Source organism: Schistocerca serialis, chromosome 1 (assembly GCF_023864345.2).
Source record: "Schistocerca serialis cubense isolate TAMUIC-IGC-003099 chromosome 1, iqSchSeri2.2, whole genome shotgun sequence".
Classification (NCBI taxonomy): domain Eukaryota; kingdom Metazoa; phylum Arthropoda; class Insecta; order Orthoptera; family Acrididae; genus Schistocerca; species Schistocerca serialis.
In genome coordinates, this window is record NC_064638.1 from 1,109,370,391 (window position 1) to 1,109,396,121 (window position 25,731).

The 25,731-nt window shown below is 40.0% G+C and overlaps 1 protein-coding gene across 1 annotated transcript in view; it reads left to right on the plus strand.

Moving 5' to 3' along the window:
- The window catches only part of LOC126416695 (tectonin beta-propeller repeat-containing protein), a 206,377-nt gene extending 187,163 nt beyond the window's left edge, over nt 1-19,214 (plus strand). The window contains exons 23-24 of the mRNA XM_050084501.1: nt 1,942-2,114; nt 16,126-19,214. Of these exons, the coding sequence (XP_049940458.1) occupies nt 1,942-2,114; nt 16,126-16,185 (233 nt within the window). The 3' untranslated portion in view covers nt 16,186-19,214. The remainder of the gene's footprint in view (nt 1-1,941; nt 2,115-16,125) is intronic.
- Nucleotides 19,215-25,731: the final 6,517 nt, after the last annotated feature.

Sequence of the window (25,731 nt, forward strand, 5' to 3'; positions counted from 1 at the left end):
AGACTGTGTGTGTGTGTGTGTGTGTGTGTGTGTGTGTGTGTGTGTGTGCTATTTCTGAAGAAAGCCATTTGGCCAAAAGCTAAAATGCATATCAGTCTTTTCGTTGCACCTGTGTATGAGTTAGCGTCTCCTTTATGTGGTGAGTAGCAATATCTCGTTTACATAACATTGTTGGGTAGTTTATTGCCATTTTTTCATCCTATTACTCCAAAACATTGCATAATATTCACCTATTATTATTTTACACTATGTGAGGTTATCAGTAAGAAGAACCCCTTTGTGTCGCAGAAAAGACTGGCCATAATCTTCCAAGCAAATGAAATCAGCTTTCCATTTCTGATGCATGGCCATTGACTTCCATCCATTGATTTGATAAAAATTTCATTTCAAACATCCATTTGATCATCCACCTTGCACAGTGACACTTAGTTACCATTTGTTCATACTGTTATGAGAGCAAATCCACATCTTCTCAAAATAAACCTTTAGGCAGTTGAATTCTGAAGCAGCAAGCGTTTCTCTGTAATCAGCTGCAGTTTGCCTTCTTCACAACTACGTTCTGTCAGTAGTACAAGTTCATCTTTTTAAATATTTGTCATGCACTGTTCATTAACTTCTCCATTGACACCATAGTTCTTTTCTTTTTCTTAACATCAGAAATGGAATGAATTTGAGTCAAACAGTTACATTGTCTGCACTACCAGGTAATGATGTGCAGTAGTTTGAACAGAGATGTGCCCCTTATCCTGCTATAGCATTTATACACTGAAGCATCAGAGAAACTGGTATAGGCAAGCATATTCAAATACTGAGATATGTAAACAGGCAGAATATGGCACTGTGGTCGGCAACGCCTATATAAGACAACAAGTGTCTGGCGCAGTTGATAGATCGGTTACTGCTGAAAGAATGTCAGGTTATCAAGATTTAAGTGAGTTTGAACGTGGTGTTATAGTCGGTGCATGAGCGATGAGACACAGCATCTCCGAGATAGCAAGGATGAAAGATCCTGCAAGAACGGGACCAAGGACAACAGAAGAGAATTGTTCAACATGACAGAAGTGCAGCCCTTCCACAAATTGCTGCAGATTTCAATGCTGGGCCATCAACAAGTGTCAGTGTACAAACCATTGATATGGGCTTTCGGAACCGAAGGCCCACTCGTATACCCTTGATGATTGCAAATGTGTTGCCTGGTCAGATGAGTCTCAATTCAAATTGTATTGAGAGGATGGATATGTAGGGGTATGGAGACAACCTCATGAATCCATGGACGCTGCATGTCAGTAGGGGGCTGCTCAAGCTGGTGGATGCTCTGTAATAGTGTGGGGTGTGTCCAGTTGGATTGATGTGGGACCCCTGATACATCTAGATATGAATCTGACAGGTGACAAGTACGTAAGCATCCTTTCTGATACCTGCATGCATTCATATCCATTGTGCATTCCTACGGACTTGGCAATTCCAGCAGGACAATATGACACCCCACACATCCAGAATTGGTACAGAACAGCTCCAGGAATGCTCTTCTGAATTTAAACACTTCTGCTGGCTACGAAACTCTCCAGAACATTATTGAGCATATTGGGGATGCCTCGCAACATGCTTTCCAGAAGAGATCTCCACCCCCTCATACTCTTACGGGTTTATGGACAGTCCTGCAGGATTCATGCTGCCAATTCCCTCCAGCACTACTTCAGACATTAGTCGAGTGCACACCACATCATGTTGCGGCATTTCTGCATGCTCGTGGGGACCCTACCTGATATTAGGCAGGTGTACCAATTTCTTTGGCTCTCAGAGCAGTTTGCTGCGTTAATCAATACAGAGAGTTGTGTTAATTTGCTTTTTAGTTTACAAAGTTTTATTAATTTGATGTTTATAATACCTAACATTCAGCATCTATTCCTTTACTTATTTAACTCTCTCTGAACTTTATAGACAGAATAGCCTCTGGAAGTACAAGTACTGCATCAACATCAGGTTTCCGCCATGTATCAGCTGGAAGGGCAGATGGTGAGGTGTGGGCCATAACAGCTTCAGGAGTTGTATCACGCAGATATGGTGTTACTCCAGAAAACCCTGCAGGGACTGGATGGGTGCATGGCATTGTGGTGAGACCTGCTAATTCTTTCTATACACAATTTATTTAGTTATTAACCTATAAACATTCAGTTTGACAAATACTGTACATGTTGAAAATTCCTGGTAGATTAAAACTGTGTGCCGGACCGAGACTCGAATTCGGGACCTTTGCCTTTCGCAGGCAAGTGCTCTAGAGTGGTAGAGCACTTTCCTGTGAAAGGCAAAGGTCCTGAGTTCGAGTCTTGGTCCGGCACACAGTTTTAATCTGCCAGGAAGTTTCATATCAGCACACACTCTGCTGCAGAGTGAAAATCTCATTCTACAGTACATGTTGTTTCTTATTTTACCTTCAAGTAAATGTCTGTTTTTATGAATAACAGTGTTAATTTTCTTAGCTGCTTATGCTAGTTCAGAACTATATTTTCTGAATAGTGAATTATAGGGTTGATATTATATGCATTACTAGTTGGAATAAATAAAGAAGCACCCAGTTTCTTTCTGTTTTTATCAGTTTAGGCACAGAGAAGTACGTCATGACTGTTTTATGACTTAAACAAACAAAACCACTGGTTCAGAGGAGCTGTAATAGTATGGCTGTTGTGATGGGTGTTATGCATTATGTAAAATGAACTCTGCATGATGGACTGACATACATTGCTGAAAGGGTGTGATACACAACAAAAGTAAAACTGACACATAATCAAAAGCTAAGAACACTAGGTTCTTTCATGCAACAAAAGAGAATAAATGCTTGGCAAAAATGGTTTATCCCAAAGTTAGATAGAAGGTTCATCCAAGACATTGGATCAACGAGAAGATGTGAGGTGGAAATTTATTGTTGATTTCCTTCTATATCTGTCCAGAGCAACTCCCCTTGACCTGGGCGTCCTAACTCATACTCTTGGCTAATCTTTAGTATAGCTATTCCTTCATCCAAAGCCCCTACTGTTGTTATTATTATCATTATTATTGTTATTATTGTCTCTTTATTTGGTTTTTGTAGATGTAGTAAAGCATATCTTTAGCCAGTACATGGGAGGCTATGAAACCAGTGAGAACAAATAAAAGCTATACATGCATTTCAAACATTATAGAAAAATTCCATATCAAAAATCATAGTTGGGATATATTTATCACCTTGTTTCAAGTTGAAGAAGGTATTGTGCCAAGGATATAATGTAATTCACATGCTTAATATAATGTACACACAAAAGAAAGTGTAAGCATTAGAAGCAAAAATATAATAATATAGGGATCTCAATAAGTGATTATACAGTGTATTTATTGCAATTTGCAGATGGCCAATGAATTTTGACCCTAGAGTATGAGGTATAAAATATATGACCAGAAAATTGATACACGAATGTCAGTGTGAGGTTTAGATCTAAACACCATTAAAATGAAGTACTTTGTAAGCAGCGGAATAAATAAAAATGTAATATTGGAAGTATTGGACAGTATCAGGTGCTGATGAATCTAAACACATAGTGGTGAAAAATACAAATGATGAAAACAAGACAAAGAAATTGGGTCAAGAACAACTGTGGAAAAGATGACTATTTGTTTATTAAATGAAGATCCATGAGATAAAAAATGAGAACTGATATTGAAACAAGCATATTTAAAACAACAGTTGGAATTTTTTGTTGTAAAGGTCTACTCACCAAATAGTAGAAACACTGAGTCATCAACAAGCACGTAAACAAAACTGAAGATGCCACTAGGTTTTGGATGAACCCTTTTTCAAGCTAGAGTACACATATGTGTGCGCCCACATTGTGCTGACTGAAAACACCGAATAGCTACTATAGTTATGCAGCTTGACTGGGGTGTTGGGGATGAGGGGAAAAATAAAGTTGGGAGGGGGAGAGAAGGGAAGGTTGAAGGAGAGTGGCTGATAGCTAGGAGGGAGGCAGCTGGTGGACCACATGTAGAAAATAGTGCAGTGCATGTGTGACAGTTGTTATTTGATACTAGTAGTCTCACATGTTGCTCTGCATTTAATACTGCAGGTTTTACCAATTGGTGGGGGAGGAGGGGGGGGGGTTGGACTAAGCAACTGTGGATGGATACTTTAAATCAGGTTTTATAGTAGGACTAGTCTTTTAGGGTTATGAACCTTGGGATATGGCTGCTGATCTGGGGATTGGTTTTGCTTGGGTTTTTGTGGCAAATGAAAGAGAATCCAGAAGATATTAAGGCTAGATGATTTTACCTCTGGATGAGAATAAAGAAATTTATAGCTGTAGCAGAACAGTACTAAGAGATTTTCAGGCTCAAATGGTATTATATTTCAAGCGAATTGCTTCTAGGTTGTTTTGAAGTAAGAAATTTTCTATTATTAAAAGGCAGTGGTGGGATTGCGTGGTTTCCAAATCGGTCTAATGAAGTTGTTGTGAGCGGCATCTTCTGGAAGTTTCAGAAAGCTAGCTGCAATAGCCTGCGCAAAGGTAAACTTAAGAAGGATGCATCTTGATTTCAACATTGACCCAGTGATTTCTATGCAGTTCTTGGCCTAAGAGATGAATTACACCGGATTCCACAAATCAGCTATAACTGTGGATTAAGCAAAGAAACTGACATGAAAGTTGACTATACTGCAACAATGTTGATTTTCCACAAAACTACCACTTGAAAACGTAATTCTTTTGCAGTTAGCAAAAAATAGTATGTTTAACAGAATAAAATCTTCTTAGTCTTCAATCTGCGTCAATTTGAATAAAATTTTCAAGCTTTCAGTGGCTATCTCCGTCCTTGCTGGTATGGATTTCTGCTTATATAGGTATGATTGTAGCCTCTGGCACCAGTGAGAGACAGCCTAAGTGACACATGCACTAAAGATGAGTTGGACAGCTCGTAGCAGCTCCAGCTGACCATGGGACCGAGTGACATCAAGTGGTGCGGGAGGCTGGGCCGCATTTGAAACAGGCACTCCTGCTTCCATATAAGCTTCAAGGATCTGTCTTTGCTTCCTTTCGATATCCAAAGCTGGCCCCAACACTCTACTAAGTGTGACCCCTGCTCTCTGTTAAAATTGTTGTTGTTCGTTGTAATCTCAGCTGCCTCCTTTACAATGGAATCCCAATATGTTGATGCATGAGCCAAGACTTTCGTGTTTTCAAACTGTATTTTGTGTGTGTTTTCCAGGAATGCTGAGCTATGGCTGATTTGTCAAGCTCCCTTTGTTTCCTATGTCGCTTGTGCTCGATACAATGCTCTGCAACTGTGCAAATTGTCTGACCTATATAGATGCTGCTGATTTGTAAGGGGCACCATACACATCAGGCACATGAAGTGTTATGTTGTCATTAATAGGGTGCAACATATCTTGTGTCTTGGAAGCTGGCCAGAACACTGGTCTTAGTCCATGTTACTGCAGGACACATCCTAACTTGCTGCTTGCTGCCCCACAGAATGGCAGGAATGCAGCCAGCATGGCCTTTTCTGCAGCGTCTCTTTTGCTATAACCATTCTCTCTGAACACATGTCTCCAGTGCTGCAATTCATACAATAGGTGGTCATCAGAAATAACTTTCCCTCTGTGCACTAATGTGTTCAGGACCACTTTTTTGTGTACAGGGCTGTAAAAACTATTGGCATTCAAGTACTGAGCAGTGTACGTCAGTTTCGTGGACAATGAATGACCAAGCTGGTCTCCTGCCTTCCACTCAACTAAAACATCCAAGAATGGCAGCTTGCCATCCTTCTACATCTCGGTAGTAGAAATAATGTTGAGATGGACATTGTTCATGCGATCGATGAACTGCTGCAGTGCATTTTCATCATGAGGCAAAATCAAGATGGTGACATTGAGGTGACTTAGGAAGCAAGATGAACGCAACACCACAGAGTTCAGAGTCTGCTCCTCAAAGTGCTCCATGAAGAGATTCATGACTGCCAGAGACAGTGGTGATACCATCATTGTGCCACCCATCATTTCGTAATATTCATTGCAATACAAGAAGTATGTTTCATTAGAGCAAGATGGAACAGCTTGACGATTCCAGGTAATGCAAAAGAACCAGCATGTCTTGTACTGGCACCAGCCGGCCGGAGTGGCCGAGCGGTTCTAGGTGCTACAGTCTGGAACCACGCGATCGCTATGGTTGTAGGTTTGAATCCTGCCTCGGGCATGGATGTGTGTGTTGTCCTTAGGTTAGTTAGGTTTAAGTAGTTCTAAGTTCTAGGGGACTGATGACCTCAGAAGTTAAGTCCCATAGTGCTCAGAGCCATTTGAACCATTTGTACTGACACCCTGTAAAATGTGATACAATGTCCAGACAAACCATTACATCATTGTGACATATTTTCATTTTCTTGAGTCAACAAATGTCTGTGAGTTTGCAACATGGTGTTCATAATGACCCAGTTTTGGCACTAATTATCCTGCCAGATGTTCGACCAGTCTGTAGGTGGTCAAACTGTGTGCACTAACAGTGGGCCTAAGAGGGACATTTTCTGTATCTATAAAGCCTGAGAGGTCTGGCAGTGTGGGTCATTAATTTCTGCAGCGCTTCATCTAGTACACAGTGTCCTCTAATAACTTCCCTGTCTTTTTGACAGTGGCCTGTGTCAGATCGCGACTTAGCTTCTGGTACGCATCATATTCTAAATAATGTAGCACCTTCAGGTGGAAGTCATAAGTCTTGACAATCACAGTGGCATTTCCTTTATTGGCTGCAAGACAACCAAGTCCTCATTCTCTCGTAATAAGTGCAATCCACACTGTTGCTCCAGGTTAATATTAGGCATCAGTGGCATAGCTTTTACCAGTATTTGGCTGATGGTTAGTCTGACATCCTCAGCTGCATCATGTGAGAGATGCCAAATGCACTGCTCTATTCCAGTAAAAATATCCAAAATTGGCAGATGTCATGGGGCTGGAGAAAAATTAAGTTGTGCACTCAGCACTGCCACAGAGCCATCCCATCATCCACTTCTTGGTCAGAGAGATTAACAACTGATCTTGTTATGCTGCTTAGACATTGTCTTGCACAAATTTGTGTGCTATTGTGCTGCCGTGTCTGTGTCCACCCACTCTCAATAGAATGACAACAAAGTTGATGACAAAAATAGATGAAAATCAAATAAGTTTCTGGCATTAAGGTTGAGCTCATACCATGTCCATCACATTCACTTTCTCACAATGGTGTGAATTGTCCTCTTAAAAATTTTGCCCACTGCACCAGTTTGAATGTGTTGCTTAGCTACAGCAAAGTGATGAATTAACTTCTTGTTGTGGCAGTGTTGTGAAAATGCTGAAGAACTCAGCAGATGTGATTTCTTTTTTCAAAGTTTTTCCAGCCATCTTACACTGTGTATTACGTCCTCACATTAGAGGAAAGATATGTCTTCTCGGAGTCTTTTGCAGTGGCATGACTACCTCTGGTCTCTGTTAAATTAGTTGTAGTTTGTTGCAATCTCAGTTGCTCTTTTACAACGGAATCCCAATATGTTGTCACATGAGCCAAGACTCTTGTGTTTTCAAACTTTATTTTGTGTTCGTTTTCCAGGCAATTGCTTACCTATGGTCGACTTGTCAAGCTATGGAACACTGATCTCAGTCCCTGTCTCCGCAGCACAGCGCATGCATAACATGCTGCTCATCACCCCACAGTGTGGCAGGAAAGTAACTGGCTTGGCAGCTGACATTTTAAATGCTTTCAGGTGCCACCAAAGATGGATGCCTTGTGAATTGGCAGAAGAGGCCAAGCTGGCTGCACTCCTGCGATACTGTGGGGCAATGAGCAGCAAGTTAGGATGTGTGCTGCAGAAACATGGACAGAAAACAGTGTTCCGGCTCACCCCAAGAAACGAGATATTCTGTGTCCTGTTAAGATGGCATAGCTCTTTGTGTTCCTGGTGTGCATGGCATCCATTGAGAACACGGAAGCATCTATATAGATCAGACAATTTGCACAGTTGCAGAGTGTTGTGCCAATCACAAGTGACATATTAAAGGGAGCTTGACAAGTCAACCATAGTTGAGCATTGACTGGTAAACAGGCACAAAATACAGATTGAAAACACGGGAGTTTTGGCTCATGCATCAACATATTGGGATTCCCATGTAAAGGAAGTGGCTGAGATTAGAATAAAGAACAACAATTTTAACAGAGACCAGGAGTACACACTTAGTAGGGCATGGCACAGGCCTCTAATACCACTTGACGTCGTACAGCCCTACAGTGGGCCAGAGCTGCTATGAGCTGCCCAACTCATCTTCTGCACATGCATCATTTCAGCCATCTCTGATTGGTGCCAGACACTGCATTTGTGCCTGTATAAGCAGAAAATCATGCCAGCTCCAGCAGTCTGAGGTTTTCACTCCTGATGACAATGGTGGAGATAGGAATCAAAAGCTTGAGAATTTTATTCAAATTGACACAACCTGAAAACTGAGAAGATTTTATTCAGACATGCTGCCTTAAAAGACTCCAAGGACAGAATTTTATTCAAACTGATGCAACCTGAAAACTGAGAATCTTTTATTCAGACATGCTGCCTTAAAAGACTCCAAAGGCACAGTATACTTAACAGTAAGATTGCAGTTGGAGACACGAGAGGAAGAGAAGACAGCTGAGATAAGCTACTTGGTTGATGTCAGTACCAACTGCAATGGAAGATCATTGAGAAATTGGAGGCATCTGAAACTTGGACAACAGTGGCCAGGTAGATGAATGTTTAGTGTTGCTATTGTTCAGAGATGGTGATATCAATTTACAACCACAGATTCAACATCTAGAAGGTTCATCCAATGATGGAAAAGGAAAGGGTCATAATCCATGTTTGCTTCTCTTACTGTCTGTAATGCAGCTGGGAAAAGTAAGATAACACAAACTTACCACATAGTGGAGATGCTGAGTTGCAGATAGAGACAACAAAAAGACTGTCAGAAAATGAGCTTTCGGCCAACAAGGCCCTCATCGGAGACAGAAAACACAAACACACACACACACACACACACACACACACACACACACACACACACACGTGAACGTAAGTACTCCATGGAACTTCCAAACAGAATTCTAATTTTGCGGATTTTTAGAAATGAAGTCTTTGATCCTTACATGCAACCTTGTGACTGTGCAACAAAATGTATCAAAGGAAAATTCAATTATTAGATTTTTGTTGCTGCTTTTAGGAGATGAAATGCATATTACTATCTAACTTTTGGAATTATGAGTAACAGTTCCTGTGTTGGGGAGGAGAGGAAAATATTTTAGGAAAGGTTAGAAATGAAGAGCAGATCACGTAGGCCCCACAATGAAAAAGATCCACCTGCATTGACAATGAAGGTAGACAAGGTCTCAAACTGGAACTGGAGTTACCTACCCTTTCTTTTTAGTCTCCTCTAGTATACCCTTCTCTCCTCCATGCCAAAGGGGCACTTAGTCCTGAAAGCTGGGTAGTATGTCTCTTTTACTTTTATAGGTGTTTGTTGACTATATTTTGCATCTTCTGAAGGCAAGTACTGACCAGTAAGGTAACAGGGAAGACCACAACCAGTATAGCACATTGAGTGACCTGTTTCTGGATCTGAACACCATAAAAACATGGTTTAGGATACTCTTCAGGAATAACCATATACTTCTGGCCATAGTCATCCAAAGACTGTTACTACCTCAAGAGCAGCTTTGTAGGAAGAATGACATTCACTACATATAAACTTAAAGACACAGTTGGTAGCCACATCACAAGTAACTCTATAAACTCTCTCTCTCTCTCTCTCTCTCTCTCTCTCTCTCTCTCTCTGTCTGTCTGTCTCCTCCCCCTCCCCCCCCCCCTCGTCCTCTCTCCCCCCTCCTCAACATTGCTTTTGGTGTACCCCTCTGGTGCATTTTGTATGTTACAAAATATGTACCAAGTTTGACCATAAAACTCATTGTTTGGAACGGTGTTATCTTATTTTATAAATGTGTATAAAGTGTTTTACACCTAAATTTCTACATGTTTGACACAGAGTTTTCTGAGTTCTAATTAATTTTGTTTTTCCTCCCCCCCCCCCCTCCCCAACTCCTTTCATTTCTTTGTAGTTACACTTAAGAATGAAGTTAAAAGTATGACAAGGAAGTCTTTAAAAAAAAAAGAGAAAGAGAAAAGTAACTCTTATTCTAATATTTCGGTCCATGTTCTCTCATCGTTGATTAGGTGCTAGTCCAGCTATTGAATTCCTATAATCTTTGTCTCCACAGGTGCCATTTCCTTAATCTTTAGTGCTCTTTTCATGCTCACTCCTCTTATTCTATTCTATTCTATTCTTTTCACAGCTCCGGGATGTCACCCCACTCAAATGTGTTTACCAATTGGGCTCTGCCTCGCTTCTCTGCACCATAATTTCCATCTTCTCTCTTTGTCCTGCTCCCCATGTTCTCTCCTGAAACAATAATGGCTCCAAATCTACATCATGTGGGATAAGCCTTCATTTCTTCTCTTGGAACGGAACACCATCTCTTGCCTCCCATGTTTGGAATTGTGTACTGTGGAACTAATCACCATTTACTGGGCTCTATATTTTATTAAACATTCCTCCCTCACCCAATTTTTGTTGTGATGGACTCTATGAGTGGCCTTCAGGCTATCACCCAGTGTTTTCCCCGCCACCCCTTGATCTCTGCCATTCAAACCTTTGCACCGATTTTGACCATGCTGCTTGTTTAGTTGATTTGCTTTGGTTTCCCAGCTGTGTGGGTATCCTGGGTTATGAGCTTGCCGATTGTATGGCTGGGAGGGCAGCCACCTACCCCCAATCTTTGTGACCCCTCCAGGGATGTATTTGCAGCTTCATGTCAAATTCTTTTTTAGCCAGTTGTGGTCCCGTTTATGGGGAACCGTCCCCCTCATCTAATGAAATTTGTGCAACTAGGGAGACTCTTGCCATGTGGTGTCCTTCCTTCTGCCTCTCCCAGCAAAAAATGTACCATCCTCTGTTGTCTTTATTTTAGCCATAAGGATTTTTATCCCATATTGATTCATTCCCCTTTGTAGCTGTGTCCCCCTCCTCTCACAGTAGTCCATAGTTGCTGGACTGCCCCCATCTTGTGCCCCTTCACATAAATACACCCTCCCACTTTCCTTGTCACATGTGTTAGTGGAGGACCCTTGTGGTTACATCTATCCTCAGTTTTCTTTGTGAAAGTGATTTGACTTTTCAGATTTAAGTGCCTTAATTTCTTTCCAGAATTGGAGTCCCTCAGCTAGCATTGGTGTCGATTTGGTGGGAGGCCCTCGGCCTTGCCTCCATGCCAGCCAGGTTCCCCACCCCCTCCATTTTCCTGTCTTCTTCTGTATGTGTTGTCTCTATTATATTGCAGTCATAGTATGGAGTGGGATCAGGATGGGTAGGTGGGGGTGCCGGTGCCCTGTAGTACCTCTGGAGTGCTTCCTGCTCTCAACCCACCCAACCTTCCCTCCCTTTTTTTGTTACTCTGCTTGCCACCCTGACATTCCTTCCACCTCTTTGTTTGCACGTTTCCCTTTCCCATTGACTAGACTGTGCTGCTGGTGTTGTTCCTACCTTAGTTTTTGTGACCTTGGGTCATGGAACCAATGACCTCATATGTGTTTGGTGTCCCCCACCCCCTCCAGTCAATCAACCAACCATAGACTTGTGGCTAGCAGAGGCAGTGTCTACTTCTAGTGGAGATGGGATGACCCACTTCAGGTTGTTAGCTGGTGTGAAGTACTACTTCATGGAGTCTGCGGCCAATGACAAATGCAGTGACAGGGTGGTATTTGTGGCCACTGATCCTAGTCCTGTTAAGATGGGATGTCACTTTTGGTCATGTAGACCACTGAAGCACCCCAGCAGAGTGTAATACAGGTCACCACTGCAATGACCTGATGCTCACACCGTGCTGCATTGACAGTGTTCCATTCCTAGTAGCAGGTGGCAGGGCACAGTGTGTGGTAACTGAGCTCGCTTCAGTGCCATAATGGAGGTTTTCATTATGTCAACTCAGCCATTCATGCAACTTCTCCCATGGATTGTGGAAGGCATCCTTCTGGCTTGCCTGGCTGCAGGTTATGGATTCTGATTTTGAAAGCGTTTTTTATGTCCATTAATCATTCCAATATTTTATTCTTTTATGAAAAGACTTATTAATGGACTATCTGATTACCCATTGTTACCATGTTACTTTTATGTCACTGCTTTTCCGTCCCTTCCCAACTAATAGAGGTAAATTTCAACAGTACCACCATCAGTCGGCCTAGGAATCCAATAGTCACTGGATGTGACAATAATTTCAGTTTTTTTTTATTGTTTTCTGTGTCTTGGCCTTCCAATCTCTACCTTTACCAATACATCCACACAGGAGTGCGAGTGCTAGACAAATCTTATGTGCTGTTATTTCTTTCCAGTAGTAGTAATTGAGATGTGTTTTGCTGAAATTATTCCATACATTCCACACTTATACTTTAGTAGTTACCCCTTCCCACCCATACCCCCATATCCACCATTTATGGTCAGTTGTCATCACGATTGTCACCATTTAGTGTAGTAATATCGAATACTGTGGATACAATGCTTATATTCAGCACATTTAACACTTCCTATCTACACACACCATTTATAATGCTTTCCTACTAACAAGGAGACTTCTTTAATTCTCTAAAGCTAGAACTGGTTTTAAATGGGCCCCACAGCTCAGTGTGGTAGAATGCTTGTCTGCTATGCAGGTGGCACAGTTTCAATTTCTGGCTGATGCAGATTTTTAAGCAAAGGTGCATATTCTATGAGCATATCTGTGAAATGTAAAATACAGTAAGATGGAAGGGAGGAGGGAGGATGAGGTTAATTGCTGGTTTGTGTTTGTCTTCTTCTTCTTCTTCTTCTTCTTCCCTTTTTTTCCATTCAGTTTAAATATGTATGCTATCTAAAGAAAAAAATTCATCCAATATACTGTGTTAATTAACACAGCTGATTATCATGTTTAGCCAGTGATTAGCAGTCTGGAGTACTACTATTTTTTTTTTTTTTTTTTTTTTTATATATGTAGGTATCTTTGTGTCAGTCAGGAATTGAACCCAGACCACTCATGTGGCGGGCAAGCATTCTACAACCCTACCTTGCAGCCTATCAAATAATTGTCCTAATTTAAATGAATTGGCATTGCAACATGTCCTTAGTTCTCACCACCCACCTGGCCATAATTTATGTTAATTTCTTCCATCTCAGAATTTCTTCACAGTAAGTGCTCCTTTCTTCACACCATTTTAGTTTTCTACATTTTTCATTTTCTGACTTGTATATTTTTTGCTTAGTGTATTCATCTCTTGGTCTCCCTCTACGATTTTTACCCTCCACGCTGCCCTCCAATACTAAATTGGTGATCCCTTGATGCCTCAGAACATGTCCTACCAACCGATCCCTTCTTCTGGTCAAGTTGTGCCACAAACTTCTCTTCTCCCCAATCCTATTCAATACTTCCTCATTAGTTATGTGATCTACCCATCTAATCTTCAGCATTCTTCTGTAGCACCACATTTCGAAAGCTTCTATTCTCTTCTTGTCCAAACTATTTACCGTCCATGTTTCACTTCCATACATGGCTACACTCCATACGAATACTTTCAGAAATGACTTCCTGACACTTAAATCAATACTGGATGTTAACAAATTTCTCTTCTTCAGAAACGCTTTCCTTGCCATTGCCAGCCTACATTTTATATCCTCTCTACTTCGACCATCATCAGTTATTTTGCTCCCCAAATAGCAAAACTCCTTTACTACTTTAAGTGCCTCATTTCCTAATCTAATTCCCTCAGCATCACCCGACTTAATTAGACTACATTCCATTATCCTTGTTTTGCTTTTGTTGATGTTCATCTTATATCCTCCTTTCAAGACACTGTCCATTCCATTCAACTGCTCTTCCAAGTCCTTTGCTGTCTCTGACAGAATTACAATGTCATCGGCGAACCTCAAAGTTTTTATTTCTTCTCCATGGATTTTAATACCTACTCCGAATTTTTCTTTTGTTTCCTTTACTGCTTGCTCAATATACAGATTGAACAACATCGGGGAGAGGCTACAACCCTGTCTTACTCCCTTCCCAACCACTGCTTCCCTTTCAAGTCCCTCGACTCTTATAACTGCCATCTGGTTTCTGTACAAATTGTAAATAGCCTTTTGCTCCCTGTATTTTACCCCTGCCACCTTTAGAATTTGAAAGAGAGTATTCCAGTCAACATTGTCAAAAGCTTTCTCTAAGTCTACAAATGCTAGAAATGTGGGTTTGCCTTTCCTTAATCTTTCTTCTAAGATAAGTCGTAAGGTCAGTATTGCCTCACGTGTTCCAGTGTTTCTACGGAATCCAAACTGATCTTCCCCGAGGTTGGCTTCTACTAGTTTTTCCATTCGTCTGTAAAGAATTCGTGTTAGTATTTTGCAGCTGTGACTTATTAACCTGATAGTTCGGTAATTATCACATCTGTCAACACCTGCTTTCTTTGGGATTGGAATTATTATATTCTTCTTGAAGTCTGAGGGTATTTCGCCTGTTTCATACATCTTGCTCACCAGATGGTAGAGTTTTGTCAGGACTGGCTCTCCCACGGCCGTCAGTAGTTCCAATGGAATATTGTCTACTCCGGGGGCCTTGTTTCGACTCAGGTCTTTCAGTGCTCTGTCAAACTCTTCACGAAGTATCATATCTCCCATTTCATCTTCATCTACATCCTCTTCCATTTCCATAATATTGTCCTCAAGTTGCCCTTGTATAGACCCTCTATATACTCCTTCCACCTTTCTGCTTTCCCTTCTTTGCTTAGAACTGGGTTTCCATCTGAGCTCTTGATATTCATACAAGTCGTTCTCTTATCTCCAAAGGTCTCTCTAATTTTCCTGTAGGCGGTATCTATCTTACCCCTAGTGAGATAGGCCTCTACATCCTTGCATTTGTCCTCTAGCCATCCCTGCGTAGCCATTTTGCACTTCCTGTCGATCTCATTTTTGAGACGTTTGTATTCCTTTTTGCCTGTTTCACTTACTGCATTTTTATATTTTCTCCTTTCTAAGCAGATTCAGAAGGATGTAGGTTGCAGTAGGTACTGGGAGATGAAAAAGCTTGCACAGGATAGAGTAGCATGGAGAGCTGCATCAAACCAGTCTCAGGACTGAAGACCACAACAACAACAACAATATTTTTTGCTGTCCCCAGCCGGCCGAAGTGGCCGTGCGGTTAAAGGCGCTGCAGTCTGGAACCGCAAGACCGCTACGGTCGCAGGTTTGAATCCTGCCTCGCGCATGGATGTTTGTGTTGTCCTTAGGTTTAACTAGTTCTAAATTCTAGGGGACTAATGACCTCAGCAGTTGAGTCCCATAGTGCTCAGAGCCATTTGAACCATTTTTTGCTGTCCCCACTTCCACCTCTATTACATGCAATGCACTAAGCTTTTCATTCTTACTAAGCTGTGTATGATGTTTTAGCAGTAATCAGAGTCTTGCATATTACCCTGTCTTTCATCTGAAGTTTTCAAATCCCACCCAATGCGGTTCCCAGTAAATCTCCCCTGACCTGGGGTTCCGTCTGATTTTTCCAAACTGTACCCCTTTTCCTAAACCTCTCCAGTCCTTTTCCTTCACCCCTCTTTCTTCACCATCAGCCCGTCTGCCAGAAGAAGGGGCCACTGGCTTCAAAAACTTGCATATGTAAAACCTTTTTTTATACGTGTGTTCTCCTGCTGCTGCTCAGTGAGTAGATTTTTTTTCTATCCAATTACATTAAATGAATGTTGCCTGAGACTGCAGTCGTGTGTGTGAGTTGCATTTGTGTATGTGTGCATATGTGTGTGTATTGCTGAAAAAGGCCTTAGTGGCCAAAAGCCATAATAGTGTGAGCCTTCTTGTTGTGCTTATCTGCGACTCAGCATCTCTGCTATATGGTGAGTAGCAACTTCCTTCCTCAAAATATTGTTACATTCTATCCTGGATTTTCCATTGTTTGACTCATGTTTTACATCTGTTGTTGTAGCCAGTAAAAGTTTTATTATTGTGAGTTGAATCCACCTTTAGCTGTTGTTTTGTATTTTCAGGGAAACTGGCAGCATGTCAGTGCCCGTGGTCTTAATGCTGCATCATTAATGGACAAATAAAAATAAAATTTGTTAGTGGAGGAGAGGTTCATGAAGGTACTTGAGTCGGGAAGGTCTTTGCACATAATAGAACTTTTATAGGTGCATAGTGTTTGCTTATTTTACTAATTCAGGAAATTTTATCTTATATGTAGTTAAAACTGGGCTTGCAAATTTAGACTTGCAGAGTTTTCATTGCACAAACGGGAAGAGTGTGAATATTGGCAGATAAGTTTATTGATTTAGCAACAGTGAAGAAAATTATGGAATGGTGTGAAATGAAAAGTGAAAAATGCTCTATTATTCATAATTTTGTTTTATTTTACCTATGCGTGCACAGGAAACTCGTTAATTGTAAGTTTAAAACTGTTGATTTGGTGATAGTTGTCTGTTATGGTAGACAATGTTTTTTGATGAACTGAACTGGAGTGGTGAAAGGAAAGAAAAGGGGGAAAAAGGCAAAAATGGAATCTAGTGTAAATGTTCAGTCAGCAGGAAACAAAGGGTAGAGATCAGAGGACTTCAAAAGAAGAAAAGTAGGGTTTAAAATAAAAATTGTGTGAGAAGTTGGTAGCGTATTAATAAATTCCTTTTTCAGTGCTGGTAGTTGATATTTCTATCATAAAAGAGGTGCAAAGCTAAGTATTATGATCATCTTCTTATGATCACCCATGACTGTCTTTTTGCCAATGGTGCATTCTAAGCCACATACTATTTTTATTGTGCTGCTGTTATGCAGTATCTTTTCAAATTACAAATGTGATATTAATAAACCATTATTTATGGGCTTCATTGCCCCTCCTCTCATTTATTATGTTATTGTATTATTTATGTAAATATAAGAGGTTTAAAGTATATTCAGTGAGGATCTCAGTGCAACACTGAGGATTTGTTGAAAGGCCATGATGCAAATCACAACATTGATAAATATACTGTAGTAAAAATGCAAGAGAACTGCCACAGATGTATTATAGGACTGCTATTTCATGTACATAAATTCTCAGATTCCATCAGAATGGCCACTTGTTCCTTTTTCGTATGCATGTTGACATAAATTTTTATTTTTACTTAGCATTTTGTTTATAGTATTTAATTTTAAAAAAAATTGTGTTATTGGAGTTCCTGTAATGCTTGTTATGTTGAGTGCTTGAATATCATGCTTATTAAAAAAAAGACTTAATGATTATAGTGAGGGCGCTATTAAGATTGCTGGTGAATGAAATTAATGTGACCATGTTACACAATTTTGTCTCTGTCATTGTGTTGGATATTGTTTGTACAATTAATCTAATTATTTTTTTATTTCTGTGTGTTATAGACAGAAATAACAATGAACTAAATTTCCTGCTCTGTTTTTGTTTGAGAAGTTGTGAATGGTTTGCAATTTTAGGTGGCAGTGCAAGCAATTTTTATGAAAATTTGATGTTTTTCTATAGCAGCCAGAAACATTGTCTGAATTGTTAGTGTGTCGCTGCTAAGGAAAATGAGGTTTTTGTTTAAAATACAGCCTGAAGAATATATGAAGTACACTGAACATCTCCATCATGTACAAATGTCCACTGCATATATTTATAAGCTCATCTAGAACTACACAGTAGTTCCTAATATAAATGTTTTATATGATGTTTTCATGTGACTGTGAGTAGCTTTTTATACTGAAATATTGACCCAGAACATCACATACATTGTAAGGACTGCCATTTAAAGCAGTTATTTGTTGGTCTTAGGAATTTGTAGCTGCAGTGCATAGCAAGTTCTGATTTCCTATAATGGAACTGTGATAATATTTTTGTACTTGTGTTTAATGTGTTTTATGGCCCCTTGTGTTGTAACTTGAAAGCATGATATCATAATGCATGAACATGTATATCATATGTAAATTGTGTGTGTTACTAATTTATTTCTAGTCATACCTGTGATAGTTCGTTTTACACCACATGATGGTGGGACTCAATATGAAAAATAACTATGTAATTTGAAAAGGTTCTAATTCTCCCTTTATTGTGATACTTGAAAGGAATTATCTGCTTCAAACTATTATCCAGAAATTATTTGCATTATATTAAACATCTCAATAATAGTCCTTTGTACTGTAGTGGCACAGGTCAAGTACATAGATTTCATGATTATTGCAGCTTCTTTTGACGCTTTTTTTTTTGTAAAAATCTTAGTACATTCCAGAAAACAAAAAATCTTACCTTGTATCAAAATTTATTTTATGTACATTTTAATAATTTTTAACTGGTACATTGCATACAGGATGACTACCATGCTAAGCCAACTGTTAATTTTCGAATTATAAGTTGCAGATATGTAGCTTTTTATTTGAAGTTTTAATCTTTTGTTGTACAGTTATTCATAAAAGGGTTATGTTTAGTATGAGGAGATATTTGTCAGCACTAAAACTTTCATTTTCAACAGAATGTTTTGTAGTAAATTTTTCAGAATAATTGTCGCATTAACGTCAGAGATATTAAAGAACAAAGTCTTGCCCAGAAAACACATATAACTATGTGAATAGGCTACTTTGCTTGCAGAATGTTATCCACAGCCCGAAACCATTAAATTTTAAGTGTAAAATACAACTTTAGAAACATTTGTATTTAATGGGATTCTACATTTGGTACTTGCAATTATAGAATCTTCTCAGCCACAAAAGAGAGATTCAGCCATTAGTGTTCTAGTAGTTTAAATGAATTTATTTGAAATGCCTGAGCTGTTAACTTCATAGACATTTTATGAGAATATTTTGGTATTAATTAATTCAAATAGTTAATACTGTGCACTTATTTACAACTGAACATAAACAGTATTTAACGCTTCAAAATTCTGTGAGGACTGTTAGATGTACTGAGCACTATGGAACTACTTGCACATTCCATAAGCCACAGGAAACTACTGTGGTATGCTTAACTTATTTTGTCTGCACAAATAAAAACTTCATCATTGAGTATAATTGTGGTTACTGAAGGGAGAATTCATTTACCAATTGTACCTTAAATACTATGCAAGATGTGCTATGTTCTTAAGTAAATAAATTATACTTTTAATTCAAAACAGAACTACTTGTATTCATTTTCCTATTCCCATACAAATTATCTGAGTGTACCCAAGTCTCCATCTAAGCTGTTTGCTAGCTGGTTGTGGAGAACACACTATTGAAAAATGTCATATTTTAACTTTATTCAAAATGAAAGCAAACACTGGTTTTTCATATTGTTTAAAGAAAAAATATCAACTGTGGATCACAAGTAAAGCAGAATAAATATAAGCACAACTGTGTTCTAATTTACCAGATGTAACATATCTGAAACTCGCTGTTCAATTTAGAATCACATCACTGATAATATAATGTTGATGTCTTTTAGAGCATTTAAATTCCCATTGAGCTCAGAATACAATGCTGAGAGGTTCTTTAATTACAGCACAGAAGATATATTTCTTTGTTATCACATGACAGTACAGAAGTGCAGAAGGCGGTGTATGTGATGTGCAACAATTTGTTAGTATTAGTAAGTAATTCATCCAAGGACCAATTTATCATGATACTGGATATGTCAGTTTAATATTAGGAAATCGTTAGTCATACACATACATACATACATACATACATACATACGAGTATACACACGTGTTTAATGAGTAAAGGACAGGTCAGGCAGGTGGCCAAGGCCTTGTTGAGGGAACCATTTTGGCATTTGCCTGACGTGATTTACAAAAATTTAAATCAGGATGGCCAGATGGAGCACGAGTCCCTGTCATCCAGTGCCTTAGCAAATGCAATAGCTCACTCAGGTTTTCCTAACTCTCTAAGTAATCTTTAACTGTGTTGTATGCAGTATTTAAGAGGAACACACTGACTGCCCTTTGAAATAAATTTGCTTTAATTGTATCTTTCTTCTGCCAGAGCAAATTATTATGCAATTTAATCCCTGATAAAAAATGGTGTTTAAATGTTTTTGTTTGTTTCTCCTTGGTAAAAATAAGTTCAAAATGTCTCTTGTTCCATAATCATTTATAAAATTATCCTTCCTACCCCTCCTAAAGTGATGTTATGTCATCCACCCAACCTACACAACATCCTAGTTCATCCCTATCCCACCACTATCAACTCCTGCCTTCCTGTGGAAGATCAAAGTGCAAGACCTGCACTATCCAACCATCCAGCACTTCCTAGTCCAGTCCTGTTACAGGCATATCCTATGCCATCAGGACCAGGGCACCTGTGAGAGCAGCCATGTAATATATCAACTCTGCTGCAAACACTGCACAGCTTTTTATGTCCAACCAGCTGTCTATCAGGATGAATGGTCACTGCCAGACTCTTACCAAAAAGAAAGTTGACTACTCATTGACACAACATGTAACGGAGTATAACATGCTTGATTTTTAAACAATTGTTTCACAACCCGGGCTATCTCGATCCTTCTGCTTCTCCACCAGTCTCTTTGAACTACGCAGATGAGAGTTATCCTTGCAACACATTATTCACTCCTATAATCAATCTGGCCTCAATCAGTTTCCCCATATACTCCACCCAGCAGTGTCATTTTCCTCCATCCTGTCACCACCTCCCAAATTCATGTCACGACTTCACCTTCAGTGTGTACCGCCCCGCACTGGCTCCTACAATCATGCATCACATGCCTAGCCTGTATATCTACCACCCACATTTCGGTATTTCTAGATGGCAGACCAGCTGTCACCTGCCGAGCTACAAACCACCTGCCCCCAACTTCTCCCTGCCTCCCTCTTCTCTATCTCTCTACTCACCTCACCGTACACAACCCTGGTCTGATCAGCACATTGGTGGATTAATTTAGTTGGCACAGTAAGGGTACCAAGTTTCTTAAATATTTCCTTATCTTTTATGTATACATCACATTTTTTACTACTGGTATCTGTTAGTACATGGTCTAAGACTAATGCTAAATTTTTAGTTCCCCTCATACCACTTTACCACTTACGCTATTCAGAGTGTTTAGGAAGTCATTACTTATTCCAATGATAAAAGTTGTGTTAGTGTTCAACACCTCATAAACTTATGTTAGTCTGGGACCTGAGACTTTGTCCAGGACTTCAGTTAATTTGTCTGAAGAAAATGTGTCCATATTGTCAGTAGGTGAGTGATACACACAAAAAGATTAACTTTTTATGGAAGTCAAGCTTTGTCAGTTCATTGGCTGAACTTTAAAAAAATATTTATCTATAGTAATTCTGATCAGAGTTGGTCAGTCTTTAAAAAATGTCCCAATCTGATACACATGCATTTTGTACTTCTGTATTTATATTTTAAAAAAAGGAAAACATGTTTGCAAAGTTACATGGAAAACTGGGCAACTTTGCCAACTGTGTTAAAATAAGTGGAAATAACTAAAAAATTACCAAAAAATAAGTTTAAAGCAATGAAAACAATTTACACATTAGTATGAAACAATTTAATGCAAAGATAGTTACAAAGAAAGTGATACAGTAATCTTCAAAGTTAAAAGAAAAGTTTAATGTTTTCATCAGAAAAGAAAAATGTACCTCTGTTTTGATTGTAAGGATTATTAATGATGTACAAAATGTCTTTTACATTCAGGGATACTTCACCTGACACATATGGGAAGTAAAAATTTTTCCCCATTTGTTGTATGAAGATGCGACACCTCAAACTCCCAAATCGAATAAGTTTACCAAAAAACTGCTTGACACTTTTTGGTCAGAAATTTTACTACAACAAACATTCCAAGCTTTAGTTTTGTAACATACTGGGCCATTCAGGCATTAATTTCATAATGCTCATGAAATGCTGAATTATGATCCTCTTCATAGCAAAAAGCAAGATCACACTGGATCAACTAATTCCTGACTATCTAGTTCTTCTGCAGCTTCGCATCTTGTTCAAGTTGAGAATCAGATGTTTCATGGAAGTAAAATGCACTGTCAGATTCATCACTGCTGTGATGGCTATTCCTCTGAGTGTTCTTCCTTCTACCAGTCCCCTCAATTTGTTTCGTTACAGGGATACTCAGAAGAGATTGGTGGTTTATCAAGTGTGATTTGTCAACAGTTTCTCCTGGTGCCACATCACTTCTCCTTCTTCACCTCTTCAGTGGACTCTGACTACCATTTTCACAACAGGCTTGAGGTTCATTCATGAGTGAATCACTAATTCTCATAGGTGCGCCATTGCCATCAGATCTCTGCGCATGTGGGGTTCTAGAACAAACTTCTTCAGGGTTTAGTGGCACAACGCCACATTCATTTTCTCTCCTCCATCCAGAGAATGGGAAGTTTTGGCAACAATTTGGGAAATGCAATTTTCTTGAGTGTCTTAGAACTAGATGGTTTTCTCATCTTATACTCTGTCAATATGGCTCTCCATTTCCTTTTACATGGAGCAAAGACTGAAGCATCTAGAGGTTGACACAGATCAGTGGATGCTGAGGGCAAAAACACAAAGCAAATGCAACGAATTGGTATGCCTTGATAACTCTTACATTCACTTGGCTACTAAGATTATCTTCTATTAAAAATTTGGGGCCAGATAGGTTTCTGGCAAATGGCACAATAGAATGGAAAAACTACTTTTCAAAATGCAGAGCATCAATCTAACCACTTGCTGTTTAGCCATATTTTGCTCCTCCTAAAATCCACAGGTCACTTAATTGCAGAGAATGATAAACTACTAAAAGAGGAAGCAGTTCACCTGATGCCAAAGCAGCAAACATCAACTAAAAACTTGCTTAGGCAGAGTTTATAACTCTTTCTAAATACTTGCATTCCCTATGATATAATACTCATTTGGACCCTGGATCATCAGTCAAATTTGTCTCATCGTAGTTGAATATGTGGGATGGTGGTACTCCTTCTAATGAGTCTTTCAAATGACTAAAGTGTGCTTTAAGCTGATCTATTCCGATGCTAGCTCTTGCACAGGAAATATTTTGGCGCTTGCGTGAAGAAAGTCTTTGCTTATGCCATTTCATAAAATAATGCTACTAGTCATTACCAGGTAAGTTATTTTTGAATTGTGAAATCTGCTTCCCCATCAAATCCAAGAAATTTTTCACAATGAGCCATAGATCAAGGGTATTAAGAGACACTCCCCAACATGCACACATGAGGAATCATTTGAGCATCTTCTCTTCTTCTTCACTGCTCAGCACAGTCTGATGCCCTCGTTTCTTTAAGTGGAGACTCTTTACTTTGTTCTCAATTGTTCTTTGAGGGATATTGAACTCTTTTGCAGCTATCCCACTACTCATTTGCTTATTAATCTCTGTAGAGACAGCTAGCTGTGGTGTGGTGTTGTCACAATTTTGATACCTGTTTACTCTCAGTTTGGTCTTGGGATTACAATAAATTCTAGGTTGGCAAAATTTTTACCAAACTTCCTGGTAAAACATTGCCAAGTTACCTTGTTATGCTAAATACACTACACAATTTTATTTTTGAAAGTGATTCTAAAATGATAATATACTGCACTGAACAAAAGAAATAGCTTTCACTTAAATCAGAATGAGTGGGCAGGGCTAGTCATTTTTAAAGAGTACCAGAAAATTCGTGTTACAAAAGCTCAAAGAAAAAGTACTGGCAGAGACCAGGAACCAATGAATAAATATAAATTGCATGCCAAATCTGTCATTAATAGTTGTCTGGTGCAGTGAAAGCAGTGGTACATCAATTTGATGATCCAGGAACTTGGCAGAGCACCAAGGATATTCTCATTCAAAAAGTGACAAAGTTGCCCTGCTTGGCAAAGTCATCCCAGTTATGGTACTTCTTAAGTGTTGGGGCGAGTGGAATAGGCAGGAGAAGATCCATACAACCAGCAAGACCAATGAGGCATAAAATCACAACCTAGCACTGCAACATTCTGGAAAACTTTCTCCCTATCTCTGCCTAATCACATTTGAGCCTGTCATGAGCTATGCAGTGACAATCTAGCAAAACAGTCCTGAACTCATGAATTTTTTATATTACGGGCATAAGGAGCCAAAATAATACCAAGTGAAATGAAAGCTGGGCTCTATAAATGTTCAACAGGACAGTACTTGTCCACTTAAAATTACAATTTCCTGATCTTAGAGTCCCTATTCACTCTTAACGTTCTACACTGAAAAAAATGGCTACAGTGCCTTAGTACATTGTGACACTTACAGTACACCTGTCACATCAAGATGTGCAAAATGTGGCAGTGGGTAACATTGGAGTGGCATGCAGAAGGTGGTGGTAGCTGTGGGTGGCCGAGGTCCATAGACAAACGATACCTGCCTGGCAGCAGCACTGGAGGTGGGGACAGCTGCCTGACCAATGATGGAGATACACACCCCAGCATGGAGGGAGGACACTCGTGGGGTTGGTGGCAGGAGGCTGTCCAGTGCAGCATGAAAGAGCTCTCAGGATGGGCAGATGCACATGCAGCAGTCAGCAGCACTGACAGATTAGTGGTGTAGACTGTGCAGTTGTGGGCTGCAGTGGCTTATGTGGCCCCAGTGAGGTGTGCTATGTTGGCCACAAGTAGCAGGGGTTGCTACAGCCCAGACAAGGGCTGCAGGTGGGCAATGTGGGGCAGTGCCTCTGGGTGGGATTGGCAGATGGGCTATGCCACAGGAAGGCAGCAATCAAGATGTCTTGGAGTGTGGGCAACTCAGGTGGCAGGCTCAGCTTCAGCAGAGTGTAGCCCTGGCTATGTTCTCAGATGGGTCAGCAGGCAGCCAACTGATGGGTGACACAGGTGGGCCATGTGCAACTGGTGGATACTGCCTTTGGATAGTGACAATGGCAGTTGAGCCATGCCAACCATGAATATTGCATCCATGCATTTGGTGAGCCTGCGGAAGCTGCACAAATGCAGCACAGGATTTTGCAGGCCACATGCATCTAGACAGCTTTGCTATGGTATGCTGCTAAGCATTTCAACAGTTAACACACAGAACAGACTCAAGCAATGTGCACTTATGCAGTGTGGTGTACTACTCTCTGTAGTGAGGTGGACACATGGCAGCACTAGTTGACAAGCAGCAGGATGACTGGCTGTAGACCACCACAGCAAAAAAGTGCGCAGATGCAGCACTTACTCATCAGCAAAGCTGGTGTGCTGCTACACCCACAGCATGCTAACAATGGCAACATTTTATGACCAGCTGCATAATGACGGAATTGAATCAAAAACATGGCTACCCTTTGGGCTGAATGGTGGATTCTGTCACGATTCTTACACCTATAAGCACAGGATGCTGGGAGCAGGATGGGTTGTAAGTGCTGGAAGGGAGGCTGGTCTGAAACGAAAAGAGGGAATTAAAGGAAACTTGTGGTACATTCTGCAACTGTGGTATACTATGGTATGCCCTGTGGGAGGAGATGGAAGATGACTGCCAATCTAAGAGTTAGGGCTTAAATGATGAGGGATAGGGAACAGGAGAGGTGGCTGCTAGTGGCTGGTCCAAGTGAATAGAAAGTCAGAATCAGATAACATGAAGGCTAGTTAGACAACATCTGCTCTCTCAATTGCTGGAAACCAAACAATTTAGTTCTTCACTCCAGAATCTTCTGATAGCCACATATATGACCTGTCTC